The sequence below is a fragment of the Paramormyrops kingsleyae genome, chromosome 2, assembly GCF_048594095.1.
Source record: "Paramormyrops kingsleyae isolate MSU_618 chromosome 2, PKINGS_0.4, whole genome shotgun sequence".
In the NCBI taxonomy this organism is placed as follows: domain Eukaryota; kingdom Metazoa; phylum Chordata; class Actinopteri; order Osteoglossiformes; family Mormyridae; genus Paramormyrops; species Paramormyrops kingsleyae.
The window spans coordinates 15,859,956-15,872,343 of record NC_132798.1 but is presented as its reverse complement, the minus strand read 5'-3'; the positions used below and the strand labels follow the sequence as shown (position 1 = coordinate 15,872,343).

At 49.9% G+C, this 12,388-nt stretch overlaps 2 protein-coding genes across 6 annotated transcripts in view; both read left to right on the top strand.

The window, feature by feature from the left end:
- pdlim5a (PDZ and LIM domain 5a) overlaps positions 1-5,937 on the top strand; it is a 72,648-nt gene extending 66,711 nt beyond the window's left edge. For all 5 annotated transcript variants that reach the window (XM_023836550.2, XM_023836553.2, XM_072706541.1 and 2 more), the window contains 5 exons: positions 963-1,140; positions 2,435-2,615; positions 3,689-3,809; positions 3,949-4,064; positions 4,148-5,937. In XM_023836550.2, the coding sequence (XP_023692318.2) occupies positions 963-1,140; positions 2,435-2,615; positions 3,689-3,809; positions 3,949-4,064; positions 4,148-4,237 (686 nt within the window). In that variant the 3' untranslated portion in view covers positions 4,238-5,937. The remainder of the gene's footprint in view (positions 1-962; positions 1,141-2,434; positions 2,616-3,688; positions 3,810-3,948; positions 4,065-4,147) is intronic.
- A 3,896-nt stretch (positions 5,938-9,833) lies between these two features.
- The window catches only part of bmpr1ba (bone morphogenetic protein receptor, type IBa), an 86,081-nt gene continuing 83,526 nt past the window's right edge, over positions 9,834-12,388 (top strand). Inside the window, exon 1 of the mRNA XM_023836655.2 lies at positions 9,834-10,563. The gene's annotated coding sequence lies outside the window, so the exon portion shown is untranslated. The remainder of the gene's footprint in view (positions 10,564-12,388) is intronic.

The following is a 12,388-nucleotide window of genomic DNA, read 5'->3' as shown; positions in this document are numbered from 1 at the left end:
GTCTCCGCCGGCTCCCTGGCCCTGTGGCCTGGATGGGACCCCTCTTTGCTCCGCCCACTTCCTGGTAGCTGGGTGGGCCCCACGCAGCTGTTCTTACTGCTCCCAGTTCAGAATGACCCCTGCCTCCACATTCTGTGAACTTCTTGTTTTCCTCCAAATCCCCTAAAGAATGTGCGTCCCCCCTCGCCTAGAGGTCGTGACCCCTGACCTCGTTGTACCTGCTGCTGGCTGTCAGCTCCGGCACTGCTGGGGGAGGAGAGAGTGTACTGTGACCGTGCTGCCAGCCAGCACCCGCAACGCTGCCAGGCATATTTGCTTGGTGGTAACAGAGACGTCCCTCAAAACTGGCAGACAGATTGGGGACACCTGTTGTTCTTCTCAAGTGACTTCTGTTGTACCTTTATTTTAATTAATTAATTAATTAATTAGATTGGTCAACAGGCAGCAGTTTCCGAAGGTCCAGTTTAAAAACTGTGACCCTTGTGGCCTGCAGATAATGTGACATTGGGTTTTGGATTGACATATCTACGGGCGCTTGTTAACTCTCAGTGATCCTTTTTCACTGACTCTCATCGACCTTTTCTAATTGAATCATTGACTTTTTTACTGTCACTTTCACTGTCTATCACTGATGCTTTTAAATTGACTCTTTTACTAATTCTCACTGATCCTTTTTCCACTGCCTTTATTTACTCTTTTATTAACTGTCATGGACTGTCTTTCATTGACTCTCCTTGACTCTTTTACTAACTTTCATTGAGTCTTGCACCGACTTTTATTGACTTTTTGACTGTCACTAACTTGAACTGACTCTCATTAACTCTTTGACTGTCACTGACTCTTGAACTGACTCTCATTGACTCTTTGACTGTCACTGACTCTTGCACTGACTCTCATTGACTCCTTGACTATCACTGACTCTTGCACTGACTCTGCCTGACCTTATTCTCTCTTCTCCAAAGGTCCAGCTTATCCCAAGGCTGGCATGCAGGTGGGCCACGTGACCCCAAAGGGACCAGGCCCAGCACGGCCTGTCCCCCAGCCTCACCCCAAAGATGAGGACTCCCTGGTGCAGCGTGCTGAGCATATTCCAGCTGGCACTCGCACACCCATGTGCGCCCACTGCGATACGGTCATCAGGTGAGCTGGCCCTGTGGGACCATGTGCCGGTAAACGTCAGAGAACTGAGCCACCACAGTGACTTAATAACTCATAAACTCATTTGGGGGCAGCATGTGGCTCAGTGGGCTAAACCTGTGTGCCTGTAATCAGAAGGTCACCAGTTCAAACCCAGCTTCAGCACATCTGCAGGTCCTTGAGCAAGGCCCTTAACCCCCAGCTCCCTGGGCGTCCCAACAGGTGGCTGCCCTTCACAGCCAGCTAACTCTACAAAGAGCAAGTTGGGGGAGGCATAAAGACAGTTTCCCCATGGGGATCAATAAAGAATCTATTATCATTATTATTAAATAATTCCTGCTTCTCACTTTGGGGTTTTGGACGGTCCGTTTATGTGTTGGAGATTTCTCAATGGGGACTGAAAAGGGTCGATATCGAAACGGATAGCATGGCAACGTCGTGCCTGTATAGCTGGCCTTTCCAGTGCCTTCCTGGGGCAGGTAGGGGGGGCACAGATAAGGGCTGCACACACGGGCTGGTGTAGGGTTCATATTTTAATTTCCAGAGGCCGATACTGCTGATAACTGTAATGTGACAGTCGAACGGAAGGTCAGGCCAGCTCTCTCTCCGTGTAATTACAGCTCGGGCCCCCCGCCACATCCTTATTGGCCAGTAGCTGAGCCGGATCGGGTGTCGCTGGCTCATTATTGGGCGGCAGCTAAGACCAGGGTCAGGTTTCGCTGGCTCATTATTGGCCGTTAGCTAAGACTGGGTCACATGTCGCCCCCACGGGGAGCCAGGTTCCCGCAAGCTCAGCAGAGTGTCTGCGGTGGAGCACTGTAGAGCCGCTATTGTCCACGGTGGATGTGACCTATTTGTTTTGCCACTTAAGCTAATTACACAATTTGTAACCTAGGCCTGTGTGTGTGTGTGTGCGTGTGTGTGTGTGTGTGTGTGTGTGTGCGTGCGTGCGCGCGCGTGTGTGTGCTCTGCAGCCTCTTCACTTGTGGCTGACTGTACAAACACATGCACACATTAGTCACATTATACATATACACCTACACACACATTCACACCCACCAACCACCCCGCTGGGCCTGGGACAAAATTACTTCAACCAACCCCCCATGATGCACAACCCCTCCCACCTGGAGCCCCCGCTCCATTTGTCCCGCCGAGACTGCCCCCCAACGCACATACGCATGTGTGTTTGTACATATACACAGATACTCACACAATGGCTCCCGCCCCCCCCCCCCTACATAGATGGCCTCGCTCACTCATTGGTAAATTGCCATGCGTATGTGTGCCTGCCCAGGGGCCCCTTCCTGGTCGCCATGGGGAAGTCATGGCACCCCGAGGAATTCAACTGCGCCCACTGCGGCACCTCGCTGGCGTACCTGGGCTTCGTGGAGGAGCTGGCCTCTGTGTACTGTGAACACTGCTACGAGGAGTTCCTCGCCCCCACCTGCGCACGCTGCCAGCACAAGATCCTGGGGGTGAGAATGGCAAGGTCCTGTGGAACGGCCCAAAAGCTGGGGGGAGACTGAGAGGGGGAAAAGATAAAAGAGAGGGAGGAGAGAGAGAGAAAGCGAGAGAGAGAGAGATGGATGTACAGAGAGGGACTGAAAGAGAGAGAGAGAGATACAGAGAAACTGTAGGGGTGAGATGGAAAGAGAAAAGAGATAAAGATACTGAGAGAGAGAGAGAGAAAGTTAAGAGGTACTGAAAGACTGAAAGAGACTGAAAGAGAGAAATTTTGCATTTTAAAAGCCATTATTGGGAAAAATCAATTAGCTGTGTTTTACTAAGCAACCTAAAACAAAAAAGACCAGATTTAAAAATAAAAATACCTAATATTTTTTAATAGAAAATATTAAAAAGTTAAAAGATAATGAGATACACAGGGGGGATGAAAGAGTAAAGCCAGAGAAAGTGAGAGATGCAAGGAAACTCAGAGAGATTGAAGGAGAGAGAAAAAGAAATTGGGAACTTGAACTGAAATGAGTATCGCTGTGAGATATTCGGTGAGTATCGCTGTGAGATGTTCGGTGAGTATCGCTGTGAGATGTTCGGTGAGTATCGCTGTGAGATACCCTGTGAAAATCGCAGCCTAAACCAAACAGGGGGGGGTGGATAGGGAGCAGAAAGATATTGCCCCATCTTGGGAAATGTGCCTGTCCGAAGACCCAGTACTTTAGTGGGATCACACAAAGATTCCAGTTCACCATTCCTTATGTCTTCCATTTCCTAGCCCCTGCCCCCACCTTGACACACACAGACCCCTCCCCACCCCAGCTCTTGTATCATCTTTATACTTCTTGGCACTCAGCTGTGGGAAACCAGTATACAGCCATAATTCCTGTCATGCAGACCATATTGGGACATGTAGCTGGCCAATGACGTCAAATACTGTCAACAGCTTCCTGTATGTGCAGCATGATCCCTGGAGGTGCTGTAGAGGTCTCAGGGTGGTGCTCACTTTACTGTACCTCCATGCAAATCCCCTTGAGGAGCATCACAGTGCTTCCATCACCGTGTAACCCACTGGCACAATTCACACCCCGAACAGGAAGTCATCAACGCCCTGAAGCAAGCCTGGCACGTGCACTGCTTCCTGTGTGCCTCCTGCCAGCAGCCCATCCGCAACAACACCTTCCACCTGGAGGACGGGGAGCCGTACTGCGAGGCAGGTGAGGTCCGTCCGTGGGCTGACCTGAGATCAGTGGCATCCCGTCGAGGTCCCGGATACTGCACATGTCTGGCTTGAGCGTGGCTAGGTGGATGAGTTAGCGTGGTTTAGTGCTCCCAGTCTGCTGTTTCCGTTTCCAGACTACTACAGCCTGTTTGGGACTAGCTGCCGGGGCTGCGAGTTTCCAATTGAGGCGGGCGACCGCTTCCTGGAGGCGATGGGCTTCATGTGGCACGACACCTGCTTCGTGTGTGCGGTACGTCAGCCACCACTGTGTACGTGCGTATCAGATATATTCCTACTACTTCCCTGTTCATCTTGCCTATTTCTGTTTGTCAGGTATGCTCCACGTGCCTGCAGGGCCAGGCGTTTTACTCCAAGAAGGACAAGCCTCTCTGTAAGAAGCATGCCCACAGCATCAACATGTGAAGCAACGCAGGATCTGGGAGGCGGGCTGAAGAAGATGCAACCCCATCCGGTTGGCCCAATATATGCTTCATCCAGACTCTGATTGGCCAAATATATGCTTCATCGACTGTCTCTGATTGGCCGAATGTATGCTTCATCCAGACTCCGATTCCGCTCGACTCTGCATAACCTGTTTATCAGAATTTCTTAGTCTCTGAGGTTTACTCCACATTCCCGTGCTTTTTGTACACGCTGTTAAGTTAATGGAAAGTGGGACTGTCCCAAGATTGTGGCATTACAGGGTTCTCTGTGTCCCGAAGGGCACGCTCAGAACCATTTTACTTCACGTCTAATTAGCATCGTAAAACCCGTCCTTCATAAAATTCCTTGTGTTTCGCCTTTTGAGGGAAAAAAACTTGCCTTATTCAGTCACTTTCTGAAAGAGACATCGTTAGCCTCCAGATTACACTGGTGGCGGGGGGGGGGCATTTATTAAAATTTTTGTGGTCTTGGCTGGGCCGCCACGCCACGCCGTTCCTGGACGGAGGAGGGTGACGGTAACGGGGCGGCGGAGAAGGGCGGCTTTGTGTCGCCGCGGTGAAAAGCACCGCCATTGTTCCCCTTTTTTGTGAGAAACCTTCAAAGCTCGGAGACGGGGGGCGGAGCCGCGTTCCATCTCCGGGGTGAGCGTCGAAGAATGGCGAGAGCGGGGGGAACTGGGAAAGGAAGGGTCACGGACGGGGGAAGGAGGGAGACAGGGTTTGTACCGCTGTGGCGAAGTGCTGGAGCCAAACCGGTAAATGTGGGTCCTTCCCCGGAGCTGTGGTCCGCTGCCTGCCATTGGGGACACAGACGGCCGCAAAGCCACAGCACCAGCAGCTTTGAAGCGGCTGTTTGGGCCGTTTGTTTGACCGTGACGAACGTTTTATAACAATGCGCATTACACGCATCAAGATCGAATGGGGCGTCTGATATCAGGCGTGCGGAGACGGTCTGATGGGTGCCGGGCCTTTGGGCTTGGCCCAACTCCTCTGCCAAGATGTTAAAAGAGAAAGCTATACAGAATCAGACCATTTGATCGGCTATCAAACATCTCCAGCCTACTTCTGCCCTTTTTAAATTCATTTAGCGTCCTTCATGCTTGCCAGGACTGTGACAGCTTCACAGGCTGATTTGGACCAAATGAGACAGGGCACTGGAACAGGTGTGCCAGCCTTACAAGAAGGAAAAACAACACAAGACGACCCCCCCCCCAAACGCCCTGGTGGTTGTGAGAGAAAAAAACATCTAGGGGGTCCTAGACAAACAGGCACCCCCACCCCTCCAATGCATGTTAACTCTTATGAAATGGGCATTTACCACCAGATATTGCAATTTTTGACTCCCCCGAAACACTGGTGAAATGCTGACTAGCACACAGCTAAAGTGGACCGATGATTCATTTTTCAGGAGGGTTTAAGAACAGCCACCCACTGCAGAGGATTACAGGGAGGCCAAAGAGAATTTTAAAGCCTTTTTCTGTGCCAGGGTTATTAACTTCCTGATGACCGCAACTCGCTTTACGTTGGATGTTTTTGGTGCAAAACTAATCTGGGAATAAACATTAAACAGTTAAATTATGGTGTAGGTGCCGGGTACGTCCTGTGTTTTAGTATGTGAAGAGTCGCAATGTTTCAGCTTTCGTTTGCATTTTAAAAATAAAGGTTTTTATTGGTCTTTCACCTCTGGTTTCCAGTTAAGTTGTGTATTCCCTGTACAGCCCCACCCCCACCTCTTGATTTGCTTGCACTTTGAGGGGCTGCGATGTTCAGATTTGAATGCACACACATCCTCCACTGAGCCATGGGGAATCTGTTGCTGCTTGCAACCTGTATGAGGTGCTTGTGCTCTGGACCCGCACCCTGGACTTCATCTCTGTTCTAGTCAAACACAAACACAGCTTCTCCTCCTTGTCTGCGGAGGTTGTGGATGTGCTGAGGATTCTGGATAATTTGCCACACTGGCAGATAGGACAGGACAGACGAAGCAAAGCTCCTCAACAGAGAACAGGAACGACCTTGAGTCAAACATCGCAGTTCCCTGTGCAGGTTAGCTGAAAGGATGCCAAAACTCAAAACGGTATACTTTTGGCCTCCATTTCCTAGCATGGGTAACACTGTGCCCCTGTCTGTGAGGAGGTTTCAGAGATTATTTGGTCACTGCCCATCCACCGAGGCAAAGAGTTGCGAACGCTGAGCCTGAAAGCGTCCACATCAACCCCAAATCTGGATTCCCTGTTTACAGCTGTCCACAGATCTGTACAGTTTGGTTTGCTTAAATAAATCATTGATGAAATGATCCACGACCAGTCCTATAACGCCTGATCCTTTTTATGTGTGGGTTTGTTGTCAGCAAAGGGCCGCATTGTATCATAAGATGCATTTTATTCATCCCAAACACGAATAAGACCCTGGCAGTGAAGGTCCGCAGTGCGCCGGATTCAATGCGAATGTTCTGTGTGGGATTCAGAGGACAAAAGCAAGATTTTAAAAGGGGAACAACCACAGAAAAGGTGCAGAGGAGTGAGGAGGCCTGGGCTGATATTTCAATTAGCAGGTTCTGTGTGGGATGGAAAGGACAAAAGCGAGATTTTAAAAGGGGAGCCACTGCAGAAAAAGCTCAGGGGAGGAGTGAGCAGGGCTGCACTGCTATTTGAGGATTTGTGTTTTATTTGAGTGGCTTAAAAGGTCTCAAGGCGATGGGCTGCCAACTCCTCCGTACCAGCTGGGTCTGACAAGTCCCTAGGTTACGAATACCATGGGTGCGTTTGAGGGAGCAAGGGGATGCGTGGTCTACAGGCTGGGAAAATCTCCCCCCGCCCGCCCCAGCATGACGCATAGTGTATTAAGCTTTTCCTGAAATGCACGCTGGGTTTTGCCAGCCGCTCTGTGGAATGTGTGGCGTGCTGTCATCGCTGTGTCATGTGTCACGGCGCGATATGCGAGGACGTACATACAGGATGGTGGCCACACGCGTCGTGTCGCTATCGGTGTAGCGGTGACAGAAGAGGGCTCGTCCGCTAATCTTCCTTTTGTCTCGTGTCAACATCATACAAAGGATCCAGACACCCCCCCCCCCATAACCTAAATGACCTTTTTCTGTGACTGATATTTTTGTCACAGTTTTTCCGAATTGCTAACACACATTTCCTACAATCTCCTCTCCTTTTCTCAAGGCACTGAGCACAAACCCTAACATTCAAGCTACACTCACAAAACCTTTGACTCGTCTTGCAAAATCAAACAATCTTCTCAAAACTACATTACCCTTGCTCAAAAGCAAACACTGCTTTCAGATCACGCATCAAGGTAGTCGGTACATAAACACTACTGAGCAGTCATTACACACTATAGTAAGATACTGAAAACAAAAACTGGCATGTAGACAAACGTTTACTTTGAACGCTATCTTTTGCATGTTGAGCTGCAAAATTGGAAACTAAAAGACTATAATGAAAACAAATAAAAAAATATTGCATGCCAAAAATGTTTGCATACAATTATACTAAACTGATATGTAATGTTTGCAGTATTCAGTATTCCATAAGTTACTGTAAAGGACAAGTAAAAAAATCCAAATGAGGTACATTACAGTAAAATGTTGTGCAACTGCCAAGCCAGAGTCAAGGAAGAATATTCATTCTGCCTCATCACCATGTCTAAGGGCTGGATCAGGGCAGGGAACATCACAGGAAATCCTCTCCCTTGCTGGCTGATGCAGGACGAATCCTCTGTGCGACCCATTTGTACCTTGACATCGAAATTCAACCCACCTACGGCCCTTGCATTCTCATCCGGCACGTATTCCGTGTTCAAGTCACCCTTCGGTTTCTTCTCATGTTTAGAAACGTGTGTGAATAGTCTTGAATCACCGTGTTTAAATGATTAAACTGTGTGCAAGCTGTGCTTCACTTCTGCAACCCGTGTTTTTGCATTAAAGTTCACCACGGTGCAAAATGTGTTTTGATGAATGAGAACGTGTTTAGAGTTTTGCAAAAAGGGTGATTCAGATCTACGTCTAACTAGATTGTGTCTAACTAGGTGACCAAAGGAGTGACTGATTCAATAAATGAGTTTTGGCAGCTGGCGGTTTTGTTCCAAGAATGAGGTTTAGTGTTTTTGCTATTCAGAAAATCCGTAAGGTACTAATTAATCAATTTTGCAACAAATTTAGGAAAACCCTCACAAACTTTCACAATTTGTCAGGAGTGCTTGTCGTTTTTACCTTTATATTTTGGTGCCATGTGTCCCTGTGTGAGGGACTCGGAGGAGACTGGCTGCAGGAGGTGTCATGCATGCCTAACCGCGTAACAATCCTTGCAACCCAGAAGTTTTCCCCCTCCCTTGGAGTATAAGAGGATACAAGGAAGCTGAAACATGACTTAAACATGAACTGAGAGCCCTTCTGAGTGTGAGAGGTGCAGGCAGTGACGTACCTTAAAATTCTGCACCCCCTGACATAATGTAACCTTGCCCCCCCCCCATCCAATTTTATGTATCCAAGGACCCTGTCAGGTCCTGGGCCCCCTGAATCTGCCAGTGTATCCAGGCCCTCTGACACCCCATGGTGCAGGTATGGGAACTTGCGTGCTACTGTTCCATGCCGCTCCCTGGTCACTACGTGTGTGTGTGTGCGTGTACGCACCCGTGGTTAGCCGCCCCTTGCCCACCGCCCGCCTCCCAAGCCTGCCACGCCCGCAGGTGAGATCCGTATGCCCACTTTGAGTCGGCGGTAAACCCACACCGGCGTGCCGGGGGTTGGGGGTCATGACCCACGCGCTGCCACTGAATGGCACATTGAGAAGCCGTCACAAAGAGCACTTTCACATTCCCGGTGCGCAGCTGAAAGGTCTGTTTATGTTGGGATTCCTGCAGCTGGAGAGCGAGAGTTGAAAGGGTGGTGTGGGTTTAGCCACTGCTTAGCTGGGCCTCCTGGGAAGGCGGGGGGGGTGCACTGCCGTGGATGCAAAATATTCAGCCAATCAATGTGTAGGCGGCCTCAGAGGGATTGGGGGTTACCTTTTCAAAAGGAGGGGGATTCTGGGTAATCTTCCATTAGTGAGTCATGAGCATCTGACTGGGCTCTTTCTCAGGTAGGTGCTGGTAGTGCGGGGCCTGGCGGCGTGAAGATGAGCCATTTCCATGATAAAACAGGGCCACCGGCTTTTATTCACATTTTTATATATAATTTTTCATTCCCACTCTTGCAGTCACACCTTCTGTTTATTTCTCGTTAAAATATCCTCCACATGATGTCAGCGGAGCCAGACAAAGAGTTCCCCTGTTATCCAGAAAATTAATTACGTTTCCTGTTTAACGAGCATCTTGCCTCAGGGAAGGGGAATTGAGAGAGGAAGGGGGGGCTGGGTGTTTGAAAGATGGAGCCCCGGGGGGGTGGTGGTGTGTGTGACGGTGGTGTACTTGCATAGGGGAGCCCCCGGGGGTACAGCTTCCGTGGACACGGACTCACCTGGACAGAGATGCGCAGGCTCGCGCTGTTTCGCGTTTTTAAAGGGACTGGCGGCTTTACTGGGCGCTGGTACATTATTTCCTTAGCGGCCGATCCGGATCAGTCTGATTATTTAACTCTTTTAAGGTTAAACCGGGCACTGGTGGGAAAAAGAGTAAAGCGATCCTAAATCAATGTAGGGCACTACTGTAATCCGACCACAGCGCTGAAACAGGACGCCTACTTACCGGCGACTTTCACAGATATAGTATAAAGTAGGTTACCGGCCCAGCAGAAAGTTAAGTAGGTCTGGCTCGGCAGAATCACAGCTTGACGTCCCTATTTCTTAATGGGGTTTTGGATTTGTTTAAATTACTTTTAATAATATAATTATTTTGTTGTTATTATGGAGGTCCTGTTATTAAGTGTGACGGTGCGGTAATGCGCAGGGGGGAACACGGTGAAAAATGTTTAGGGGAAAATAAAATAAAAATAAAAGAAACCAGGAAAAGCAAAGGAGAAGCACTTCTACCAGATCTGAGGCTTACCGGCTGCAGTTCTCCAAGACGTCGCTGGCCGGCGCTGCGGAGTGAAGGGGGATCTCCTGTGCTCGTCGGAGGAGGAGACGGAGACCGGGGAGAGCAGGGGAGGAGGCGAAGGAGGGAGCTTGTGCACTTGGAGAAGGTTGAGAAAAAGTCGGACGGGAGAGGAGCCCGCGATCCTAAGAGCTCCTCGTTGTGTTTCTCTTTAATGCGAGCGCCGGAGGGGATCTGCATCCGAACGGAAGTCCGGGATCTTGAACCGCGGTCCCGGTTCGGCCAGCAGAAGGTGCGATCGGAGGAGGGGGTCGGCGAAACGAGGTAAAAGCGCGCAACTCCGGGAGCGCGATCCGGTGCCTGGCCGCAGCCTGCAGAGCCGAGCTGCTGCGGGACTCGCGCGTTCGAGCTTCACCTCCGCGGATCTCACACGTGTGCCAAACGTACTGTATGGGGTAACTGGGGATACGGGAGTCGGGGACGCGGTGCCCGGGGTGCACTGGGGAGCTGCTAGGAGTTTGTACATGTGCAGCTGCGTTCAGCGTGCAAAACGTGGGGTATATGCACCGTAATACCCGTCCCAGCTGGGAATACCTCTCTGTGCCTGTACGCCCCCGTGATACCAATGCATTTGTGCCGTAGTGAATGTTTCTCCGTGTTTGCATGCCGGTGGTTGTGTACTTAGTGGGGATCACACCTAAACGGATTACACGGGCACATCTGTTACGGGCAAGGAGAGAGAATTGACAGGATTTCAGAGTAAATAATTGTACTTTAATCCCTGGGTGGGATTTGTACCTGCATTGTAAGTGGATAAAAGGTATTCAAAATAAAGTACCGAGTGAATCACACGCCTATTAAGGTCTTATGTAATGTATATTTTATTTATATATGCATGTGTGTGTATAATTGAAAATGTGACACTGCTGGGAGACAGATGGTTGTTTTAATTTATAGGGTGATATTTAATTACATATTGGAGGATATATGTGTACATTTATAAAAATATCTTTGTTGTACTATTTATTTTGAAGTGTCTAGTAAACTCTGTTGTGAGTTTGAAGGTGGCAGTGTTGCGAGGGAGGTTGCCTTTTTTGGGTTGCGGTTGCAGGATCGAGGCACCAGCGCGCTGTACTACGGAGACTTTTAAAGGTGAAGGTGGGGTTTTGTGATCCCTTCTTACCTGCATGTTTAAAATGTCGGAATGTAATGTTAACGCTACTCTCTGTCAGCTGCGGCGGTATCGGTGTGTCTGTTAACTTAGCGCCTGCCGCTCCTTGTTCGGACCGCCCTCTGAGTGAGCGACACACCAGCTCGCCTTGTCCCGGTGAGTCGGTCACCCTGGGAGGGTGCAGGAGGTGCTGGTCGCCCGTGTGCGTATGGCAAAGGGAGAGGCCGCCTACTATGCGTACAGCCCACGTCCTGTGTGGGCTGCGTCCTCGCTGCAGAGAGACTCACCGTGTCCTCGTGGTGTAGAAGCTTCCTGTACACAAACAGTGAAATGCTTCAATATGGCTCTATTATAAGCAGTTGTTCAGGACATGCATAACGCCGCCAGTGCCTCCGTCGTTATCCGAGTCTCACGGTGACAGACGTGCATCGCTGTGCATCTGCACACACACTCCATCGGCGAGTCAACCTCCGGGCTGGACTTCCCTCCTTGTTCCGCTGCTCCTGCACGATGGAGGACATCGCAGGTGGACTGAAACTAAGATTCTTGGCCTGATTGTTCATATTTGTGACAAATGAAACACATGAGAGTTAGATAGAGCTGTTATTTACATTTATTTATCGAAAGAGAGACACACTTCATGATGAAGCAGGGGCACACGGTCTCTGGAGCAATTGGGCCCTTGCTCAGGCACGAAATCACTGTGCTGACTCTGGGATTTAAGCCGGCAACCTTCCGATCACAGAAAAAGCATCCTAACCTGCTGGGAGTGGGGGTCGTCCTTTTCTTACTGATCTGTGAGCCCCGAGGGAGGATAGGTGTTCAGTGTTGGCCTGGAGAAGCTGCTGGACTGCAGGGGACACTGGCGGGCCCTGGCAGTCCCCTTCCTGCTGGTTTGGAGTCCGATCTGTGGGGTCCATGTTTCTCTTCCCCCATTTCTGCGTCTGGTGCTGCCCGGTGGTGACATGGGCCCACAAG